The sequence below is a fragment of the Pseudopipra pipra genome, chromosome 10 (assembly GCF_036250125.1).
Source record: "Pseudopipra pipra isolate bDixPip1 chromosome 10, bDixPip1.hap1, whole genome shotgun sequence".
Classification (NCBI taxonomy): Eukaryota; Metazoa; Chordata; class Aves; order Passeriformes; family Pipridae; genus Pseudopipra; species Pseudopipra pipra.
The window spans coordinates 16,444,631-16,469,093 of NC_087558.1; the positions used below are offsets into that span (position 1 = coordinate 16,444,631).

A 24,463-nucleotide genomic window follows, 5' to 3' on the forward strand; every position below is an offset into this window, starting at 1 on the left:
TTCCAGGTATATAAGCTAATTTTAAAAAAGGAAAATGTAGTTGTTCTTACCTTGCTACCTTTTGTGCTATCACAAAAGCAGGGACTTTTACCTTTGCATACACAGCTCTGAAAAACAAAAAAGAAAAACTTTATAACAAAATGATTTTTCTCATTGTGTTGTTTGGTGAGGGGCAAATGAAATCTCAGTGGTTTTAGTAAGGTAATTGTTTCACAGGTAACACAACTTTAAAAAATGTTTGTGAAGTGGAAATTCTCAACAGTGGAAAGGAGCTCATTATTCCTCTGTACTGTATTTTATGACAGAAAAGGGCACTAGTTTCATTTTATAGGTGGGGTAAAGGCCAAAAAGCCATGCTTGCCACCACCAGGGTAATAAACAGTAATGTAATAACAGTAATAACAGTATGAAATGTAAAATTCAATTGGTTGCGCTCATAACACTAAACATAGATGATTCTTCAAAAAAATTACTGCAGAAATGAACACATATATTGCTATTTTTCTTAGATTACAATTCTATTCCTTTTATCCTCCTCTGTTCCTGAGCTGATCTGTGTGACAGTGGGTGCCCTCACACAGGGATGGCCCCACTCCTGCAAAGGACTTTTCTACAGTCATGTTCACATATCCTGTTTCAGTGGAGGGGAGAGAAAAACCCCTAAACCATTGTTAACATATGTATGATTTATACCAAAACATTATTGAGGTTATTAAAGCCATGATTTTCATAGAGATGGGGAGTAAACTGCATATACTGTCCTACTTGGTACATTTAAATTCTTTCATTTGCTTTTGAAGTTCTTGCTGAAGGACTTCTATTGAACCCCTGTAGCAAGAGGGTAATTTTTTACTTTATCCTCCCACTTTAGTAAGTATTTTTATCATGATATACCATATAGTTGTACCACGTACTAGGATATATATAACTATGTTATGGTTACAGACAATAGGAATTGGACAATTATCCCATATTGGTTATGAAGATATTTTTCTAAATTGCATAAAATTCAGAAAAAAAGGAAGAGCCGTATTTTTTCTTAAAAGATTAAAGCCTTTAAGATGGTATGATATGAAATTTCTATTTAGATCTAATAGGTAGAATTAATTAGCCCCTACAGCTGGTTAGATTACAGCAGTCACACTGTTTCTAATTTGTAACTTTTTCAGTGGTGTTCTCAAAAAATATAAAAAAAAAAGGTAGAGGAAAAAAGGTACTCCACTACAGTTTAAAATTATAATGTCAGATTATCATTAAATTTAAATTTTCCTGTAACAATCTGTTCAGGGAAAATACTTCACGGAATTGAAAAGCCTCTTTTCTTCCCACAAGCGAGATCAATTTTTTCTATTGTTTCTGTTCAAAACTGAGGAGTGTGGTGTCACAGACACATTTCATGGGGTTTGCCTCTTTCCTTTGATTAGACTGGGAAATTTGACATCCAGTTAGGAACTCCACATCCAGTCACTTTAGGTGTTTCTTTTAGGATGGAGGAAAGATGCTGCAAGTAGTTGCTGTTCTCTATGGACTTGAAAATTCCTTATAGTTGCTGCTTGTCTTTCAGGTGGCTGAAGTTAGGTGAGATGATGCCACCTATCAATTTTAGAACAGGTGCAGGGAGCATTCCTCTAGTGAACAGCTATTTAAACATTCATTTACCAAATAAAGCAGAAATTAAATCAGTTGGCCATGAAAAGCAAATCCCCCAAGAAATTATTGTATCTATCTGTGTTCTAGAGACAGATCAATAGGTGCTCTTCATGTTTCAAGATAGATTTTTAAAGAGTTGCAAACATTAAATACTTAATTCTTTGGCATATTTAAAGAAGACTCACTCTTCCCCTGATCTGACAGTTGGAATTCAAGTGGTACTGCATCAGAAATTTGGAAAACAAAGGTGTCATGTAGGACAGAAACTGTGTAGCTATGTTACCTTTACTATTATGTTAATCAACATGGTTATATCACCAGAGGCACAAGAATAAACACTAGTGCAGAATTAATAACAAACTAAGCATCCTGATTTCTTCTTGTTGAGGTCAATCAGTTTGGTATTGCATAATCTAAATTCACTAAGTCAGTTATATGACAGATATTTTAACCCTTTCAACATCAATACCAGAGGATAAAGTGACATATATCTCAAAATAAATTTGGAAAAATCTATATGGCAGCTGATTTTCTTAATCCCTATTCAATGACAGTACCCTCTATCCCAAAGCACTTTCTTCAAAACAGGTGACACAGAATATTGGTACAGCTCTGCTAATCAGTATAAAAAGGGTAGCTGCTCAAGGAAATACACAGTGAACAATAAAATTAGCCTTAAATGGAAGGTACTGCATTCCACTGCTGTCCAGGGCTGGTGAGTGACTCAAGCTTCCACCTTTTTAGGGCTTACATATGACAATTGTCAATTAACTACAAGCCCTATGAGACCCAATTACCAACAATCTCAGGTGCTGATTTAGCTGACAGATTCAGTAGACACGTGTCTGAGTCCAGGAAAGGTGCTGTTTACTGAGGAAAAAATGCTTACAGTATTCTAAATTCTCAGAACTTCTTCAGTGTAACTGGGACCTGGCTGACCATAGGGAGCCTTCCTGAGAAATACCCACAAGTCATTTACCATCATAATTCTATGGACCTTCATGGAGTTGCACCTTATTTCTGCCTGTGAGAGCAAAGCCAAAAGAAGATTCTTTAGAGTATTTGTATGCAAAGCACAGTTTTCCACATGTAGAGGAACCACAAAATGAAATTACTCTTCTGTAAGAGGTATAATCTGCAGAAGACCTGAGGTGTACAGATACAGAAGAAACCTTTTTCTTTTATCTTTTAATCAAAGACAATCCAGTGTTAAATTAAATGCATGAACATGTAGAAACTTATGGTGCTACACAAGTAATCAAGGTTAATAAACTATGTAAAGAAAGAGAGCATTTGCTCTTCAAGAAGTCAGAATGCTTAGAATGTGTTTAATTTGCCATTAGTAAGCTTTCAGATCTATTTAGGTCTTTTTGTGTACACATATCACTTTAAACTAAACTGAAAAGACCAAAGATGATTTTACATTACACAGTCAGTTAGCTGGATAATACTAAATGTTTTGGCATATGATTTTTTGCGTAAGATTAGATTATGCTTTCTGTAAAGGAGCTTTGAACCAAAAAATCATTGCTCATTTATACTGCTGGATGGTTCCACATCCTTGCAAGATGCCTGAAGCTCCTTTAACAAAGGGTCATAACAAAACGATAGGATGTTGCCAGGTTATAAAAGAAGTAAATTGAATATTAGTTATTAATGGTTTATTCAAAACTCTCACAATAACATCTACCTAAGTATGTATTAACAAAGCCACCAGTTTTTTTCTTTTGTGATTTTCATAATAATAACAAATTATTAAATATGGTAGATGGCACTAGATTTTTGACCTAAAACCTATGCAAAAGGATAAAGCTAGATCATTGTATGAATACCAAATCAAATTAATTCACCGGTATTTGTTTGTTGATCTCTTTTTTGAAATGACATATACAATGACAAAACAGTCAAAGTATTTATTTATTTTTCCAGATCCAGAGAGGATCAGAGTACCTCAGCTATTATTTCAAAATACATATTTGTATTAAAAATACTGCACCCAGGACAGAGAGGCAGCAAATTGTGTTGCTGCAGGAAACAAGCATCATACTGTTTAAGTGTATTTCAGATCAAGACCACACAGGATGACTTAATAAAGACATTCAGATGAAAGCTGAGATGCAATTAAATGTATTCTGTAGGAATACAGTAATGAGGCTGCACTGAGGCTGAAGTTTACACTTTTGGCCTGATTGATCTTTAATTTCATGGGCAAACTCTACTGATGCCCAAAGTAAATCCTGGTTAACATAAATGAAAGATGACTGTGCAACATGAGGTATTCTAAAATGAATTAAAAGCAGTGCAAGTGATATCCATTAATTACTCTGGACAGTAAAAATAGCCCAGGTGTCTTCTGTCAAGTTGGTGATGAAGCTGTCGCCTTCCATCACTGGTTGTTCTAACTGCTGAGCAGACTCACTTTTAAAAAGGCAAGCCTGATTTTTCATTTCAACTGGATACTTATTAGCATCTCACCTATCCTGCCACAAGGTCTTTATATTCTAACATCTAGAATGACTAAATCAGCACTCCATCAATACATACAACAAGACTTACTGGACAATATCTATTTTTCTGTGATGCCACTTTTTTTTCTTTTCCATCTTTCTGCTCATTAACAATATCCTGAACAGCCTACAAATATGCAGGTCATCTCCGTGGTCCTTTCTAAGTGGAAGTAAATTATCAGCTAATTTCCAGTTTTACATAATTTCTCTTAAGTTCCAATAGTTATTAAAAATTATGTATCAGTGAGCCAGCTCCTTTAAGAGTCTTGATTATGAATTTTCAAGGGCTGCTGACACACCGAGATTTCTGAATTCTTCCTGAGCTGCCTCAGTGCAGAGCAATCACTTTACACATCCCAGCTGCATCTATAAATCACAACTGAGCACATAGAACAATCCTGCTCAAACAGTTGATGTTAATACAGTGCTTAAAACTACAAAAGGCCCATTTCCCTCATGTTCTCTACTATGTTTTCTATTACAGCTAATAAAAGTGGGTGTAACACACTACTATTACAGTAAGTGGAAAGTTTTGCTTTAACATTTATTGACACTACAGACTTGTGTAGATGTGCTGCACAGAGGTGTTAAATGCTGCACTTTCTGAAGGACACTATGGTGATAGCTAAAGTTTCTAGCTTGGACACAGTTATGATTTTGCACATTTATCCTTCCCTGCTCAAGCAGAAGTTCTGAGAGCAGAGCTGTATAGAAAAAAGTTCCCACTGTGAAAAAGGCTACATAAGGAAAATCTTTTTTTTTTTTTTTTTCTGATGCACCTGTGTTAGGATACTTAGCTAGACTAGCACAGTCAGTAATTCTAGCTAGACATGGTTGGTAGATATGTGACCCTGGCAGCATATCCCTCATGTTGCACAACTGCAAATCACCACGTAGTGTACAAGGTACTGGAGATTGAGGTCCCCTCGCTCCAAAATATTGCTATCAAAACAAAATACCAGTCTCACAATTACAATCTGTATACTAAAACTTTTTCATGCATTCTAAGCATCAAACATGAATTCATTAAAATTATCAAAGACCACGAAGAACTTTGTGTTTTTATAGTGATTGCTGGACCAGTACAACAAAACCAAATTATTAAGCCTTCAATAAGTATAGACAACATAGAGCAGAAATAGGAGATGATGAGATGAAGGAAAATATGTCAGTTCCTAAAGCCTGAAACATTGTTTAATGATTTGTGAACTGGAAGGCAGCCAGACATTCCTACCTTAGAAGACTCCTGTTAACAGCCATGTATGCTACCAGAATTCACAGCATTTTGCTCACCAGTTGAATACCCAGCACACAAAGAAAATTATTTCATTTGGACTTTCCACTATGAAGGAATACGCCTTTAACCTAACTAATAAACAACTTGGTCAATAATATCTAACACAGAGAGACTGGGTCTCAAAGGACACAGTAGGAGAAAGCTGTTATGCTACAGGCAGTGCAGTTGTTGAATAAGATCCATTAAACACTTGTAATGGGAACCTTGCTCAGGGAATAACTACTGAATCAAGATGTCCCCTTGGTGACACGGGTCCTGTATTACTGGCTTTGTGCTGCTTTCAGTGTGAGGTGCAGGAGAGGAGTCCTAAACATTTATGATCATAGGGAAAAACATAACACTTCGCAGAAGCAAGATTTTGCATTTGACTGACAGATAGACAGTCCATGATCACACCATGTTAACACACGTGTCCTTCTGAACTTGGTAAGAATTTCCTTACTTTGTATCCATAATTTTAAACTGTTATGAGTTCTTTTGGAAAGGGTTTGCTCTTTCATGGAATATAAAGATATATTTATCATGGTACTTCAAACCAACTAAGATAAATGACACATAGGGAGAAACTGAAGAAGCTGCTGTACGTGAACATTTAAACAACTTTCTATTATGCCAAGGGAATATGTGCATGAACCCCCTTTTTCACTTCAGAGATTGAAACCACTTTTATAAACCTTTTCTTACTTTTTAAAGAAAAGTCTTGTTGGGTAAGAACTTTTGTATTATAACAATTTTGTAGTGCTAGCCAAAACTCTCATAAGTACCCATATTTAACATAACAGAAAAGCAGTAACGTAACCCTTAATTTAAACAGTATAAACCAGATGCAAACAAAATTTTCATAGAACTGGTATCTCTTGACTATGCTTGATAAGCATGAATTAACATCCTTGGAGGGAAAAAACACTGAACAGAATTAAAAAAAAAGAAAAAAGGTAAACACCCTACAATTCTCTTTTTTTTCCTTGAGATATACTTACTACACAGCATATCTTTTTTTGCTGTGAATAAGCCTGTCTGTACAGATGTTTCCAGAAATCACTGTAATGTACCTGTTCATATTATTCCCATGAAAGCACACACCACTCACTGGTCATTGGTGTATGTCATACACTCACTGGGTGTATGTCCCACATACAACTGCCATGTTGCCAACAATATTCTTCTTCAAGCAGTTACATTACAATTAACTATGCTGAGCTTCTCCCTTGTCTCCAACTCACTATCAGTAACCAGTTAGGAAGTGTGAGAACAGCAGGGCTTAGCAATCTGCACTCTGCCCCTATGTCATCATCATTGCCTTAGGATAAAACAGGTAAAATATTTTAATTCAGGAAAAAACAAACACGCTGAGTTTTCACAAACTCGAATCATTTGTGAGCTCTGTAGTGATGGCTGCTAAAGCCTATGTTGTACAAGTTGCCTAAAATTACTCAGTATCTATGTAAGTAGAGCTGGCACACTGTGTGCAGCTTTGGAAAACTGTAAGTTGAGGCTTTCGAATCTCTCGTTTTTGTTGGGGGTTTAATTCCTTTTGGTCTATAAAGAGAAGATACAGAATTACTCTTTTTAAACAAAAAGAATGGTAGTTTTCCTTCTTCTAAAACCCAGAATATTTTGACACCTATATGTTTATAATGACCAATATCTTACTGTACAAATAATCTAACTAGGGTGGAAGTCACTGTGATGAGGACTATCAGAAATTGAACCAAATTGTTCCTGATATATTTAGATGGGTAAAGTCTCCACAGACAGACCCATAAACGCCATCTCTCTGGGTTTCTTCTCCTGACCTTGAAGAGGACATAGGGACAACAGAAATAAATATTCTTCTTTTCCCCTAGAAAAAAAAGACTAGGCAGTTCAGGCCACAGAATTTTGTTTTGTGTAGCAAAACACCCCTTTAAGGGTGTTTAATCAGCTTATTCATCCGTGTTCTTCTTTTCTAACAGTCATCTTAAAAGACTAATTTAATAACAAAGAATACACATCATTTAACTAGTGAATTTTTGCTTACCTACCATAATATACCTAGCATTACATGACACAATTTCTATTTTTTCCCAGCTTTTGAGTGTGGGAATAGTATTCACTATAATTTTTGTCTCCTCAGGCCTGTATATTTGTATATTCATAAAATTCCTGGTGTGCATCTCCTGTTAAGTGGTGCAAATAGCAATGAAAGCAACAGTAGCTTGTTCAGAGAAAGCTTATTGCACATGCTTTGGTTCCTCCTTATTTGAAAGGCTCTGTGATTTCACAGAATGAAAAAAACAAACAACAAAAAATTAAAAGGTCACTTTTTCTTGCAGCTTCCTCCAAAATGACACGTGGAAAAGACACAGAATAAAGCCCCAGCTAAAAAGCCTTCACTAAACCAGGCAAAATGGAAAACCTGTAAACCCGTGAGACTTGTGCCCTATCACAAAATTGCTATGACAAACAATGCAAATGGAACTAAAAATATACTAGGTGTGACAAAATGGAACTTTTTCAGTGTGAGTGTGAGAGACTGGGGCTGTAAACAGTTAAGAAAAAAGGCTTTTTGTGTTTCACTTTCCTCCTAGGCTCCTGTAATCCATGCCAACATACTGAGCCTTCTAGTATTACTGTTAGGCAGCAGGCTGAGAATGTGACAGTAAAACAGATGACCGGACATCCCATCCTAGTTGCACTTAATAGCAAAGGATTCTGTTTCAAAGACATGTTATGATAGATCAGCTCTAGGTATTGCAGAAGAGACTGCTGGCAGAGATCACGAAATAAAATGGTTATATCTCTACAAAATGCAAAATACTGAAGAAAGACCCAGTGTTTGCCTGCTTACTCTAACAATTTTAGTGACATTATTCAGCCAGAAAAATAACTTGAATTATAGAGTTTTGCCCAGATGTGTATTTACCTTGTACCTTGTACCTTTGCTAGAAAACTGTTCAGTTTTCACAGATGTTAACTAAGGTCACCTAAGAAGGTTCATCTTCCTTCAGTTGTATGAGACAACATACACACAGGCACACTTCACATTTCTTGACCATCAGAGCAAGCCTCCACGTGGTATAAGACAGCAGAACTCCACTGATTTTGATGCACAAACTTTAGGGTAACTGCTAATTTATGCTGACTCTTTTGGCCCAGTAGGAAAAGCCTTGCTCTGCAGTGCTCTGACACTGGCCTGTTCCTCCATCCAGATGATGGCTGAATTACAGGTCACTACAGAGGCAATCAGGGGCACAACAGTCCAGTAGAAGTTGGGCCCAATTATCAGAGCAACAGCCTCCTTGACTTCAGAGCTGGGATCACATTCACCAAATCAAAGAGAGCACTTCACAAAGGACCTGTTTTTCTAACGTGCTCAGTGAACTCCCTTTTGTATATTCAGGTGCACATCTTCCCTTCTCAGCTGCCTTGTGCAACAAAGAACCTGGGCACTTCCAAAGGCTGACAGAGGAGGAACATTCTCACTCTGACACTTGGTCCCTCCAACATCTTGATTCCTAGTTAAACTAAGCAATTCAGCCTGCATCCCATTCTGGACATGGTCATGGCTGAGCTAGAACACTATTTTTTCCTATCAGAGCAATGTATTAAGATCTATTTGTGACAGTAATGTAGGTTGCATATAATCAAAAAGAAAATATTGCTTAAGGAAGAAGATTAGTTTATAAATATTTGCATGCAAATTCTAACATTTGTAAGAAGTAAAATTAATTGTGGAATATGAACACTTGCATCTAGTCACAGACAATAAGCATGAGAAAGGGAAGGCACAAAAGATCTTCCCAAGTCTTATAGTCACCTAGTTTGTTATCTCCCCTCCTGTTCCAGCAGCGCATGATGGGAAATATGAAGTGTAATTATGGAGGCAAATACAGAAAAGGAGCACTTAATTTTATCCCATGGGCTAACAAAACATTGCAACAGTATTTAAAGTTAAAAAGTGGTAGTAACATAAGGTGCAGCTAACTTGCAGTGCAGGAATCTTACTCAAGCAGAAACTCTCTTTTGTCCTGTTCTGAAAAAATACTGACATGATGCCATCACAAAAATGATCAATGCCACTAAGCAGCACTATTGATTCAGTACTAATGAACATGACTGAGGTATTTTTCTTATTAGTGTCATTCAAAACAGTAAATTTCAGGAAATACTTTTAGATTAGTGTTTAATTTCAAGATATACAAGAAGTACATGAAGGGTACCAGAAGACAGGACACACTTAGGGGAATTAATTGAATTGTACATGTGCATCAACAGCACCAATTCCAGCTGCTGTTAAACAAAATGAAACAATGCAAAAGCAAATCCATTTCTTTTCTGAAAATAAAAAAAAAAAAAGAAATGAGGAGTAAGAAGGATCTCGTACCCTGTGAAAACATATTGGTGCTGATGATTATAATTATTATTATTATCATTGATTTAAATGAACAGTGGAAAAATCTGAAGAATTATAAAACCAGTATTTGTAGTGAAGGAATACATCAAATGAGCTGAAAAGCCTTTGACATGGGAAGATGCTACTTCTGCTGAGTTTTCAGAAGATTAGAGCATGCCAGTGGCCAAGAATGCAGATAATAATACTCCCTAGCAGGTGCCAGAAAGTTCAGCCTCCTCAGGGCAGGGAAGTCTGGACTCTGTGAAGAGCTGTGAGGACCAAAATTTGCTGTATAAACAGCAGCAGGCATAAATTCACAATTTTCTTTCTCGTCTTCAGGAATAAGCTACACTTAAAATTTTCTACATTGCAACATTTTTTAGTTGATGCAAACAGCAAAAGTACTGCTTGCTGGTCAAACATCAATTTATTTTCATATGAAAGTGTAGAATGAATTTAAAACATAAACAGTACTTATTTCTTTGCAATGAACAGTTTAACTAAGATGCAATGATTTATTCATCAATCATTTCATGTCAATTACATTAGACACTAATATTTAATTAGTTTAGATAAAACTGCTTTTTAACGAGTTCTCATTTGCTCCATCATCTAGAACATTTTGTTAGATTAGACTTCCTCTTTTGAAAAGATCAGCATTTTCATAAAATAAGAGAAATTATGACATCTGCATCTTAAATTGCAAGGCTAGTTTAAACTAAGCTCAAACATTTGAGATCTGCTGAATTTTCAGAGCATCACTGAATCAATACATGTTCAAACTTTGCTTAAACAGCAAGATTTCTGTAGAAGACACTTCCTACCATTCCAAATACTGTCTTTAAGACCTAAGTGTAAATGAGGATCCTGTAACAAGAATGCTCCAGAAAACTGGTATTTCAGAGCTCTATGATTGACCTTAAGCAGAAAGATTGCTAAAGAACTGTGGTACACGAGTTGGTGACACAGGCAAATATTCCAGGACCACACTGAGGTTGCTAAAAACGAGTTGAAATGCTTTACTGGGCCATATATGGGGTCTTACTTGCTAATACACCTCTTTTGCTCTTCATTTGTAGATAAAAACATGAAACAAGATGACAAGATTAACACAGCCAGAAGAGAGGCTTAGAAAAAGTGCGAGTGTGTGTTGTGGGAGGGGGAAGGCACTCCTGGAACACAGCCTGCCCTCTCTAACTGCCATCCAGAAGCACCTATGAGGATGTCCAGCTCTTCAGAGCAACAAGAACAACAGATGGGAGGCACCAGAAGAGGAAGAGAAGAATGGAATAAAACCCAGAAAACTGGGTAGAAGAGAGAGGCAGGTCTTGAGTTTATCACTCTTCCACAGCTTGCTTTACACTAGGCATCTGATGTAGGCAGAACCTGAAATAACTCTGCAGAAAACATGCACTTTGCAATTAGATTTGGTACCTCTATTCTACATAAGAACTAAGAGGTATTTTAATTCCATTACAAATACAACAATTGTATCTTTGTTAAATGACTAAACTTCACTGCAAGTTAGAGTACCATTAAAAAAAAAGAGAAACATATTGGGTGAGGTGCTTATGCTGTTTCCAGACACTTTACCCAGAATGGGTGAGTGAAAGAGCTGCATTAGTTTAGAAGAAATGGTATTACTAATCAGTCTGCTCCCCATAATTACAGCAGAATGTGGCTCTGTTTTAGCAACAATAAGGTAGATCACATTTTTTCCTTATAAAGGTGAAGTTCAAAATGTTTTGATAGACAGTAAAGGATTCTGATGTACTGCGTTGGAGCTTTACTCACACATGCAAGGAAAAATTAACACTGTTGACTATTATGGGAGAAAGAGAACTAAATATTTACTAAACCTGGCAGTTTTGTGTGTTTGATGTCTCTCAGAAATTTACTAAAACTGGCAGTTTTCTTTTTGGGAATTGCCAGAAATATTGAAAGCCCACTGGCCCATGTACCCTCACAGCTGACTGCTCTTCTCCCCGCCGGGAATGTACAATGCAAATCTTATAACCAGACACAGGAGAGAGGAACAGCAAAGACTACAGCACTATCTAGGAGAATTTACTGACCGAACGGTGATGTACACTCATCGTTAAACCTGAAAGACAATCTGTAAAATGAGTTTGTCACGAGGGTGGCACAGGTCGTCCAGACAGTCAGTGCTGCTCCGGGAGTGTTTACCTCGGAGAGCATCCACAGCCGACACCGCTCCGTCCTCGCCGTCCGCATCCTCCGTGCCCGCAGGACCGGGCTCTGCGCCTCGGGCTGTGCCCGCCATCTCCTGCCGGGAGCCCCTCAGAGGGAAGGGCGAGAGGCTCCTGCTCACCTGAGACCCGGTGCCCTGTGCGGAGCCTCCCCGCCCTTCCCCATCCCCGCCCGGCGGAGGAGCGCACGTAGCGGTGCCCCGCAGCCGGGCGAGATGCACCAACCCTCCCCTCTCACCTCTCCTCCCCTCGCCCTGCCCGGGCGCGGGGGACGCGCATCATTTTAAACGGACTCATTCCCCTTTGCTGCCCCGGCAGCGGGGCCCGCGGTCGGGCCCGCTCTGCCCGGGCTGACCCCGCTCCGCCGCCCCGTCCCGTCCCGGCGCTCACTCACCTCCGCCGCGGCGCGGCCCGGCCAGAGCAGGGCGAGCAGCAGCACCGGCGCCAGGCGGCCCGGGCAGCCCCCGCCGGCCATCCCCGCCTCGGCGCTGCCCGCGCGGCGTCCCGGGGCGCTCCGACTCTGCCCCCCGCCCGCCCTCCCGCGGGTTTTGGCCTGGGGGCTCCCGCTCCGCACCCGCCTCGGCGCTCGCAGCGCCCCGGGGTGGGGTGGGGACAGGGGCCGGGGCCGGCCAGGGCGGGGCTACCCCCTCCTCCCCTCTGCTCTTCCCCCCCGGCGCCTCCTGCCTCGGGCACCGCTGGCAGCCGCCGTCTGTCCGTCCGTCCGTCCTCAGCGGGCATGGAGTGAGCGAGGTGTCGGGGGCTGTCCCGCCTGGGAGCCGAGGTGAGCGCGGCGGGCGGGCAGCGCCGGGCGGCGGCACCTGGCGCTCCTGGGGACGGGGCTGGGCAGCGGCTGGGGGGCAGCTCCGGCCCGGGACAGCTGGAGCGTCCCAGGACAGCTGGAGGTGTCCCGGGGTTCGGGCTGGCTCCGTCCTCCGCCGTGAGAGCGCAGGTGGCGGGCGCGGGGCTGCGCGGCAGGAGCTGGAGTGGGGATGGGGCCGGAGACCCGCCGGGCACGGCCCGAGCATGGTCACGGCTCGCCCGGAGCAGGGTCGGCTGTGAAGCCTCGGCGGGGAGAAGGGCTCGGAGAAAGCGGGGGGGAGCGAGGCGGTGCCGGGAAAGGCCGGCGGCAGCCGGGCCCGCAGCGCCATCCCGCTGCCGGGGCGCTCCGGGACGGGATGGGACGGGAGTGTTTTCCTTTCGCCTACGCTTTCCTCTCCCTCAGGCGTTTTCTTAATGAGGCAGCGGAGATCAAGAAGTCCCAGAAGGGACAAAATGCTGCCCCACTGCATAAATGGAAATCAACGAGAAGTATTTCTCTCTAGGCTTTCCACGTAGTTTAGCATGATATAAAGCTTTTGTGAATGGAATTGTGATTCATAATGTGTTGGCAATGTGTGAAGTTTATCACATTTATGCTGTTGACATAAGATAACATCTCGGCAAATAAAGTGCTGTTCTAACATGGTGAAAACTTATGCTGGCAGTTCCAACCACAGCAACCTTACCTTGTCTGTAGTGTTCATGGATGCTGTTGAGGAAATCCCATGTTACAGGTTTTATTAAGCACTAGAAGTGATACAGAAAAAACAATAATATAATATTTGTATAGAAATCTAGGACTATGCATGAAATACAAATCTAAGGGCTTTCATAAGAGCTAAAAGAGCACTAAGGGCTTTGTAAAACAGCTTTCCTTACGTGCACTGGAGTGGAGCTGGATCTTCTTTCAGTAGACAGTATTGTCAGCCTCCTATGAAATCTGCTGTGAAAGCTAATTAGCAGAGGTTACTTTTCCCAAAAGTTTGATACTACCAGTGAGAACATATCTCTGGAAGATGTTTGGTATCAAAGATCTTGTACATAGAACCATGTTAACAACTTGGCTCAGAAATATCCAGCATCTGTGACAGCAAGGTAGTATAGGCAGCAAGGTATAGAGAGAAAGGAGAAAAAGAATCCTCTGTTTTCAAGCCAGATTGATGGTGACCATTTGGAGGAAATAGTATCTTCGTGATAAAACCACAAAATGACACATTTTGTCAGATTTCTAAACCTGTTGACTCTAACAGCGCTACATTTTTTACACAACAATACTGTATTGAAGTCAAAAATGGTGTCTACAGTTGTTTACAAGCCATAAACACTTATAAATTATATGCACCTAAATCTACCATTGGAATTTAACATTAAAAAACTGGTGTTAGACAGAATGTAGCAGACAGTCATTTATTCAAAAGTAAAACCAAAAGGTGCAAGGTTCTATGAGACAATGAGGTCAGTGACTGCAGTGAAGTGATCAGTCCTCAGAAATGATACTAATTTCAATGCAGAATGAACAGCATGACTGCCACTGAGTAAAGCAGGTAGTACTCAAAAGGAGAGCTCCTGAGTACTAGGCCAAACAATTATTGGAAGAAACAGAAGAAAGGAGGCAGACCACTGTTAGGGGCAAAAAATGAACTCACAGGGAATACTGAGTGAATGAAATACTGCTCTAATGGATGCTGAGCCAATTTTCAAATGATGAAAACTCTGGAAATTTAAAAAAAAAAAAAGGAAGCAAGCTCAAAGCAAACACGGGAAAGTACTAACAAGGGAAAACATTTAAAAAGAATCCTCTTCAGTCCCAGAACCACCTGTTTCACTGACCTTGAGCACGGGCTGCTGAGCACTGTGGCTCAGCTGGGTGGTAGTTGTGTGTGTTATAGTTACAAAAGAACAAGTAATGTTGCATTGTGAGATTGTCACAAAAAAGCATATATGCCTCTGTGTGGATTTCTAGGACAGATACATGCCTTCAAAGTAACACTGAGCTGTAAAAAAGGTAAGATTCAGCTCCTGATGTTCTCTGTCCTTCTCATTGTTACCATAATTGACAGCATCCATCCAAAGAAAGTCTATGAAACCTTGATGCACACAGTGTTGCTGATGCTGTTGTTGTCCACAATATCTTCAGAGAGCTGCAAACTCAGTCAAAACAGCTGTCCAGGCAGCCTTAATATCAGTTGGGCCAAAATGTACCCCTGCAGCTGCCTGTAGAAGTACTTTAAAAAAAAACCAACAAAACCACCAGTACATGAATAGCCGAGGTCAACATTAGTACTACACAGCAATTGAAAGCCACAGATCATTAAAGTTTGGCTTCTTCCACAGTAATTGATATTTAATTATTATAGCTTTGCTTTTGTTTTGTCAGTTCTCTATGGTAAAGTATAAGGAATATTTTTGTGAGAAACATTACATACAGTTCTATGACTTCAGTATAAAATGCAAAGTTTTACAGGGCACTGTAAATGAAAAAAATAGGGCTTAATGAAAAGGATGTAAAGAGTATGGAATATATCCATCATGAATGAGGCAGAAGTCCTATGGAAAATAGCATATATGTTCATGTACTTAAAATTACTATCCTAATCATATGCACAAAGGAACCACATTAAAACTGAGCAGGCAACCCCAATTTTTGTTTCCTGACTTCTGAATCCTTGACTGTGCAACTTCAGCGGTCTTATTACATGTGATGTGGGTTTCTTTGGATGTCATGAGAATACAGTTAGGACTACTCTCAATTTTGTATCAATAACTGTAGCTGTGTGTCTGCCTCAAACTATGCCTCATGTCCCATAGGCTTATTTTATGAGAGTCCCTAAGAATAAAATTGTCTTGCTTCTTGTTTCTTGTCTAGGAAGAAATATCTAGGTTATGTTATAGTGCCAGTTTTCCCCCTCTATCTTTTGAGAATTTTATGAGCTGAGGTTTGGTGATGCTTATATAAAGCCTATTCCTTTGGAGATATTGAATGTGCTACCCAGGGGGTATTTTATCTTCTTTTGAATTAGGTTAGTATTCTATTGGAGTAACTGTTGTGATTGCTTCAAAATATAAAGCATGAGATCCATCTGACACATCAATCTAGATAACACTTTGTAGTCCTTATATTATTGCATTATCCACTGAACACTTCAAATTGTTTGGCAAATGATGGGGTTTAGATGGCCATAACAAAACAGCAAGCAGAGGGGTGCAAGTCTTCCACTCCTGCATCAAGTATTGTTTCAAACTGTCAGTGGGTTGGATCAAAATGGATTTTAATCTGAAAATGAAGTTTCACTGCTAATACAAAGCAAACATACCAAATATAATTTTCTTCTTAATTTTCAGAAGCTGTTTGGGTAATTAAGTAATGAGATGGATAGTGGGCAACAGGAACACATTTCTGCAAAGTCTAACACTTTATGACTGGCTTGGATTTTCCATTTGAGGCAATCTATCCCTGCAGTATTATATTGCTTCACAATTTTGTTTATATTGTTTGTATGATTAATATAAAAAATCAGTGAGGTAGGAATGCTATTGGAGTATTATTTTATTATTAGAGATGTTGTTATTTTTTCCTTTTCTTACAGATGGGGAACTGGGGCACAGAAAGAGACTAAGAATTTGGCAGATGAATGGAATACTGTACAATACATGTAGGGTATGATCTTGCAGCATGGGTTGGCTGCCTTTAGGCTATTTATTCATCAGTCAGTGCACAGTAGCTTGCAAAGTCTCTTCTTCGTACTGTGGGATTTGGATATACTGTCCATACACATAGGAGTCAATATTATTTAGAGATTAGTTCTGGTTAGAAAGATGCCACACTATCCAAATAGTAGAAAGCAAAACAGTGATGTTTCAGGAACTGTACACTCATTTGTTTAACAAAGCAAACACAGCTACTGGTTGAACAGCTATCAGAGAGCAGCCAGTTTGCTGCAGTTCACATCCTTGCTCCTTTCTCAGGAACTAATTGTCTTTGCTCCCTCAGGAGACTTCTCCAAAGGAAGCAAACCCCTGTCCACTCACTCCAGTCAGTGCTCAGTCTCCTCAAAATCACCTCCCTATATCTGAAAGTCTAGAGCACTGAAAAATAGAAGCCTGTAACAATCTGTGCTAACATAGGAGAAGGCCAGCCTCTTAAACCCTCAGTTTGAAATGACCAGTGTGAATCATTTGCCAGATGTGCCTTATTACAAAGGATTACGGCTTTTCGCTTATTTGGGGGATATAAAGATTTGCACGAGCTGGCCATTTCTCTGGATTTGTGAAGCCTGAGCTTACAAAAAGCTTGAAGCAGCATGTTTGCACCTAAAACAGCATATATGCTGTTGACCTAAACCATAGGTCACAGGTGCACTGTGTAGTTAATTTATGTATGCAAAATTTGACTCTGGGGGACTGTAGAGGCCACTGGTCAATCCTGCACATAGGGCTTCCAGCTTCCTGGCAAAAGTTGTGGAAAAAATGTTCTAAAAATAAAGCTAAAAACCTCTAGGTAATGTTTCCAATGATAGTCATCTATCCATGCATATGGGTAGAACTCTTGAGCTAGAAATGCACATAGCTTATTTTGCATTCAGAGTAGTCCTCCCTTGCTCAGATGCTCACACAGACTGGTCCAGCCCAGTTTGCAAATGACACTGCTGCTAAATCTGGTCTTGAAACTATAGCAAATATTTTCTTGATTTTTTTTTTTAAGTTCATTAGTTTTTTTACTGTAGATGGGTGTTGCATCTTTTGTTTTAATGCCTTTAACCAAAATGGTGGCTATGGCAGTTTTTTAAGAAATAATGATGTAAGTTGCTCTTCGTTCATTATTTTAAATACTGAATGAAGACTATCTCTTCTGTAGGCTGAAATCTTGTACCCTTTTTTATGTTGATCTGTAATTTTATATATAGTCCCCTTGAAATAATTGGATTGCTGGTAAAATAAAATGCATCCTGAATAGGAATAACATAATGTAATGCCAACACAGAGATGTGCAGTGTGACATATATAAATGATTAAGGCTTATTTTAGGTTACCCAGTAATTATTCATGTTTGTACATTGGATGTATATTTTAATATAAACAGGTTCAGAGTGGAAAACAACAACAGTATGGAACAGTGTTTATAGACCATCCACAAACAGAAGGAAAGAGAAGACCTGCCATTTAAAGACAAAAAAAAAAAAGTGCTGCATATACAGATCCTCAATCAGCGTGAATGGCATTAACAAAGGATTCATTTGAACGGATTAAGTGGCTTATTACAGCTGCCTGGTGAGTTTTACAGATCACTAAATTTTTTAACCAGATTCTCTGAGTTATATTCTTAGCTATCAATTTAACAGTAATAACAAATCAGAAATTAAATCATTTGTAGCCTGTCATAAATTTGATAAGCCTAGATGATAATTTATTGTATTTGAGTTTGGTTGCTGGCCTGTAAGTTTATACCATTTAAATTTTAGGCCTTACACTTTTTAAATAGTAGGAAACAGGAACTATAATTTTGAGTTTGTTTCAAGAGGAAAGAGATTCCTACATTCTAGTAATGAACATGTTTGGAGAAGAAAAAGTAATGACCAACTCAAACCTGTAGGCCTGACCTCCCTCCAGTGTCTTTTTTACATTTATTTGGGTTGTACAAACCCAGGCTGCTTGTTATTCAGATGTTCCCCAATGTAGCAGCCTTCTATCCCAGTCATCTCTCCAAGGTAGCTTTTCTTGCCTTTTTTCTTCATTATTTGTGACTGGCTGACCTCTAACAGTCTTTGCTGATTTGAGTACATAGCAGGAAACATCTGCCTGGCTTCAGGAGGCAGGGATTTTGAAATGACAAAGAATCTGCCAAACACATACCTGCCATATGACTGGAAAAAGGGAGACTGTAGTACTTTATATCAAGAATAGCATCATCAGATTTCTATTTCACATGTGTGAGGGCTTCAAGAGAACTTGGTGTCTTCTTAAATGAAAAATAACTCACCCCTGGCCAACTTTGATATGGGAAAAAATGTTTACAGAGACTATCTGCAAGTTAGGAAGGTGAGAAGCAAAAATGGGCTTAAATTAGTAACAATCACAGAACAAACCAATGCTATTATCTGCTACCTCGCTGAAGTGTTCCTGTGGAGTTAAATCATTTCTACACAAACTTACTTTATACATTAAAGGATGAACCACTGGCATGCATAAGACATTTACTGCTGTAGCTGGTCATCTGGCAGTCTTATACTGTTTAATTGGTCCTTTGTTTCTTATTTAGCACGGGACAGTGTGAGCTTCTCTCTTCAGTTACTACTAATTGTTTGCATAAATAATTTGTTTCAGTAAAATCTATGTATTTGAAAACAAGTAGCAGGCAACAAGTGTAAAAAGTACATAGAGTAAATGTACATAAATGGCTAAAATATGTAAAAATTTTCAGTATCGAATTTATCAGTATATCTCAGTGCATGTACAAGTTATATTACTTCCAGTTTGAATCTATAAATAATTAATAATCAGGGAGAGTAATCAGTTTGCTGGCACAGTTCTCCAAAGATTTGACCATATGGCTAACAAAGATAGAAGTTGATCTCAATAGGACTTTGGGAATTTTACTAAATGCCTATGTGTTTGCCAAGTTGAAGTAATTTTGAAATAGGCTTCACTGCAGCCTGCAGTGAATATTATATTATAATACACAGCAGTCTACATGTTATGGGTGTATCTAGTTTATCTTTTCATATAATGATTAAGCACCTTAGTTCTCATTAAAAACAATATTACTGATAATACTAATTAAAAATAATACTTATTTGGGCTACCTTTTGATTTTAGTGTATTCTCTCCCTATTTTTTATTATATTTTCTCTCTCTCTTTTTTTTTTTTTTATTGCAGAAATTATTTCAACTCTATAATCCATCACTAGCAATGGTTGGCAGGGAGCTGGGCTTCCCCAGCAGCTGCTCTGGAATCATATTTTGAGTGAGGCTTTGCTCGTTACCTTCTCTTGTTCTCTCTCTCCCAGCGAAAGAAAACAGTAGCAGCAAACTCATTTTGGGGCAGGTGCAGATCACCTCCATCTCTGCTCAGTCTTCATCTCATGGTGTCCATGGAGAAATCTGTCTGGAATGGCTCCTCTCTTTCACCCTGTAATTATGGGGTTAGAAAGAGGTTACAAGAGGGAGTTAAAAGGACCTTTACACAGCCTTATTCATGCCTGCCTGTCCTCAATCTCACGAAGATATGTACCATGTGCTGACCATCCCTTGATGGTGTGTACCCTTTATAAAAATACTATATAATCACCCCAAACAGGACTTCTCATGTGTACACACTTCTCACTTTCTAGAGGCTGAATTTTTGTGAAGGTTCGATGCTGCAAGTTCAGTTTTAATTTTGTTTTCTTCTTCTTTTAAATCAGGTGGCTGCTGATTGTTTTTGCAGCACAAGAAATCGCTGGGGTAAGTGACATTGATGTTTACTTTAGACAGGTGAGAGGTAGGATAGTGCAGTTCAAAGAAGTAACACTATATACACCAAAATGACCTGTAGTTCTCTGGGAAAACTGTAATTTTCCTTTCAGTATTTCTGCAGTTCTAACTTTCCTTTCTGTGCCTGTTGCTCAGCTTAACTATTTTGTCATTTTCTCCTCTGCATTCTCCTAGATTCTAATTCTGGAATCTTTAGATGCTTTTGGAAAGCTGCATGTATAAAAACCTCTCTTGTGCACTGTCTGTATCCTTCCTCATAAAGTCTCTTGATGGCTCTGCATTATGGCACATGTCTCTCTAGCTTTCAAGCTCTGCTCTGTATGTTAGCCTGGATCTTAAACTGGCTTCCCTGGTAATTTCCATCTCTCTGAAGCCAAAATTTCACATACAATATATTTATTTTTCCCCTCTGTACTGGCCTTCATATTAACCTCATGTTTGTAATGCTATCACTGAAATTTCTTTCAAGTCCACTATATTTAACTCTTTCAAATATTTTAAAGCGCCTTTTTTTTATTTTTTTTTATTCCCAAAGTCATCCCTTTTTAGTTGAACTGTTGAAAGTGGAAATATTTTTTAAAAATAGATGTGTTCAATTAGAACAAAGGGTAACAGCTTACGTGTTATGGGAAACTTGCATTCCATTGACATTCCAGGAGAGGCAAGTTTTTAATAACTAGGTGAGAGACTAGTGTGGAGTAGATTAGTAATTTCATGGGAAATCCAGTGTGTGACAGAGAAGTAGTCTGTGAGAGAGACCATCATACCCTCTTGTTCTGAGGTTTGGGAGTTCCAGATATTCTAAAAATGTTTTAGATAGAAAGAACAGAATTTTTCCTCCTTATCTAATATTTGTCAGTGTTTTCTCCTTGAAATGTTGAAGTATGAACTTATAGTGTTCTGTCGGGTATTAAAACAAGTAACAAAACAATGTTGAGCTTGATAATAATGAAAATCCACACTGAGCAAATATTTTTGTTATCACTATTTGTTTACCTACATTATTCTTAAATCTTTTAACCCTTGTTATCCTTTTTGAAAAGTCTTTGACAATTTACACAGTTTTGCTGAAAAAATAATGTTATTTAGTGAACATTCCAACCACCTATGTGAGCTTATAAGTGCATTTGGTGTGTATAATTGGTATATGTTTGTTACTACATTTTGGGGAATAGAAAAGAATTATGAAATGGTGTTCACTTACCACACAATAAATCTATTGAATTTATATTTTATTGTGTTTTAGTTTATCCTTGAATATGCTTGCTTTCCTCATTGCAATCTGATGAAATAAAGTAAGCACATCTTTGCTATTAAGAGGACAGTGACAGACACTTTTAATAAAAGAAATAAGTAATTTAATAGTTGGAGATCCATAGTTACACAATGCACATACTTCTTGTTTCATTTAATAGACAATAATTAAATACAAGGCTTTATTGCTGAGTGAGCTTCTTGCTCCTTCAGCTTGTTTTGCCTTTTGTAATTTCTTTGTAGTTAAACAAACTCCTGACATAATGTTACAAATTTCACATTATTACAACTTAAATTCTGACTCTCTTAAAATTTCTTTCTAGGTGCAACCTGTCGCCTAAATTGTATTTGGTTGTAATATTTAGCTTTATGTAATATAACTAATAGTTAATTTCTTTCAGCTTCTACAGCAACAGTAATAAGCTTTTATTTATTGCTTCTACCTTGCCAGCATGTTTATGCTGATGAGAGGTCCAAGAAAGTTAGGAGGATTTTAAATATAATATTGATGTGTGCATTCTGTAAAGGAAGCATTAGATAAGTCTCATATGTGTCAAGCTGAAGATCTACACAATACTTGATGTTTGCTGCTATGCTGTTTCTACATCAGAAGGAAATTGCCCTGTGAGTGCACAAGGATAGTCAAATTTTTTGTCTTGAAAATCATCTAATTAGCTAATATGTCCAGTTGACAATATTTGATGAAGCAATTGTTTTCTGTTGTGTATTGATAAATCCATAAACTTTTAATTTTTAGGGAGGATATGCATATATTGACCCATGTGGGGGACAGGATTGTTCAGTTTGTCGGTGCTTTCCAGAAAAAGGATCAAGGGTAAGTGATGATTAGAGCTAATGATAGTTACTGTTTTAAATACCATTCATTTTGTGCACATTGCTGTTCTTGAAAATCAACAGTTGACATAAATCAATACTCAGACATAGACACATCTGACTATAGCAAACTAGCATAATTCTCTGAATGGTATGAAGTACAGCTATCATCAAAGAAAGTTAAGATTGTTGTAAAGAAGTTTGTTTGTAATAATCATGATATCTTTTTATTCAGTTAAGGACTCTTTGAGATCAATCTAGTACTTAGACAGATGTAATTCCTAATATATGTTGTTTAGAAATCTCTGCTTGTTTTCTACTAAGAGGTTGGTTAAAAGAGAATGTCTATACCATTCACTAGTTTTATGAGAACTTAATTATTTCTTATTTGGGCTAGGTGACTCTGGAAAAGCTTGCAGACTTTTTATTTTACTCCCTTAATATACTAAGTATAAAAAAAATCCAAACTGTCTTTGTCTTCTAAAGAATTATAAAACATTGAATGAAGCCAAGGCATTTCCATATTATACACTAAACTTAGTAACTGTGCATGCTTCTGATTGTTAATTGAAATGTGGTCCAGTGATGACTAGTTAATCTTGGCTGTTCTTTCTCAAAATACACATCTACATAGTGATAGCAAACAATTTCAACATTTTATGAGGAAAAAACTTATATATATACACATGTCCTGATCAGTGATCAACTGAAAAATTGTCAGTGATGGAAATTGTTTTCTATCAAAGTACTAATGTTCAAGTTTAGGTTTAGAAAGCTTGAACATGGTGGATCAATTTTAGAAGAGCTGCACACCCCATTTGTTTGTTGGCAACCTGTGTGGCCAGAAAAGCAAGACACACCTTTTCCTTCCTGTGCTTCTGCTGTTGGCTGCACACTTTGCTGTGTCATGATCACTGCCCTGGTGTCCTTGGATCCTATCCTAATCCTCCAGGATTATGTCTATATGAAAGTCCCCCATACGGTAGGGTTTTAATAATAGAGGCCTAGGGTGGGTATATCTCTGTAACATTGTGTTAACAAAAGGGCATCCCAGGAAAAGTGTTTTGACTACTGCCATTGCAGTGTCTCTCAGCACTACTGTATAGACTATTCTGGATACCAAAAACCTGATCTGAAGTGCCATTAAAAAACAACTGACTTTGAAATTAGATGCAATTCCTTGATTCTGGTTCTCTCTCCGGAGCCTGGAAGTTCTGAATTACATGCCCATAATGAATCAATAATAAATACTCCCTGCAGTTGTTGTGGCTCTTTCCTAAGCTGTCCTCCCCATCACAGGTAAACTGGAATATGATTAATGCATTTGCAGGTAGTTTTCTAAATAATTCCAAGGATCTGGACCTCAGTGCCAAATAGAATTGTAATAAACATTTCAAAATAAACTCAATGTCATTATACAAATATAAGTCTGAGAATTGTACCCTTTTCTGAAACAGCTCTGAAATAATGTTGTACATGTACACTGCTTGGTAATGGATAAAGCCTCTGCAATGTAACAAGAATTTATATTGTATGCAATCATTTCTATTAATGCATATGCAAGAAATAGAAGTATTTTTCAGACCCTACATGAAATATGGCTTAACTAAACACCACTTCAGATAGATTGTTGCACATATGCTAATCTATGGTGATGAACAATTTTCTATAGGATTACATAAGTTTTTTTTCAGCATACAGTTCTTTTGATTTCCAAACTTTGCTGTGTTCTGCCTTTACACTCTGACACAGTAATTTTGCTTTCCTAGCTTTTGTGGAGACTACCCATTACAAAATAAAAGATTTTTTTTATCTTATTGTTAGCTTCCTAGAATGCAAAACATCTGCTTTATCTACTTTTCTGTCTGAATCCTGCTCCCAGGCTGGCTCCTCTGAGTTTTGCACCTTGCTCAATCCTGTCTTCAGAGTGTAAGAAATAAATGGTCATTGAAAACCTCTGACATTGTACAGTATACAAGCCTAAAATTTTGGAACTTTTGGAATTAAGACTTTGCCTTCTAGTTGCCCATTTGAAAATATTTTAAAT

General features: G+C 38.3%; 2 protein-coding genes across 2 annotated transcripts in view; one reads left to right on the forward strand and one right to left on the reverse strand.

Moving 5' to 3' along the window:
* Positions 1–12,617, reverse strand: part of COL4A3 (collagen type IV alpha 3 chain) — a 58,301-nt gene extending 45,684 nt beyond the window's left edge. The window contains exons 1-2 of the mRNA XM_064666488.1: positions 12,434–12,617; positions 51–107 (exon numbers count right to left, since the gene is read on the reverse strand). Of these exons, the coding sequence (XP_064522558.1) occupies positions 51–107; positions 12,434–12,514 (138 nt within the window). The 5' untranslated portion in view covers positions 12,515–12,617. The remainder of the gene's footprint in view (positions 1–50; positions 108–12,433) is intronic.
* An 88-nt stretch (positions 12,618–12,705) lies between these two features.
* The window catches only part of COL4A4 (collagen type IV alpha 4 chain), a 66,669-nt gene continuing 54,911 nt past the window's right edge, over positions 12,706–24,463 (forward strand). Inside the window, exons 1-4 of the mRNA XM_064666487.1 lie at positions 12,706–12,820; positions 17,939–18,126; positions 20,259–20,298; positions 22,340–22,417. Coding sequence (XP_064522557.1) covers positions 18,071–18,126; positions 20,259–20,298; positions 22,340–22,417 — 174 coding nt within the window. The 5' untranslated portion in view covers positions 12,706–12,820; positions 17,939–18,070. The remainder of the gene's footprint in view (positions 12,821–17,938; positions 18,127–20,258; positions 20,299–22,339; positions 22,418–24,463) is intronic.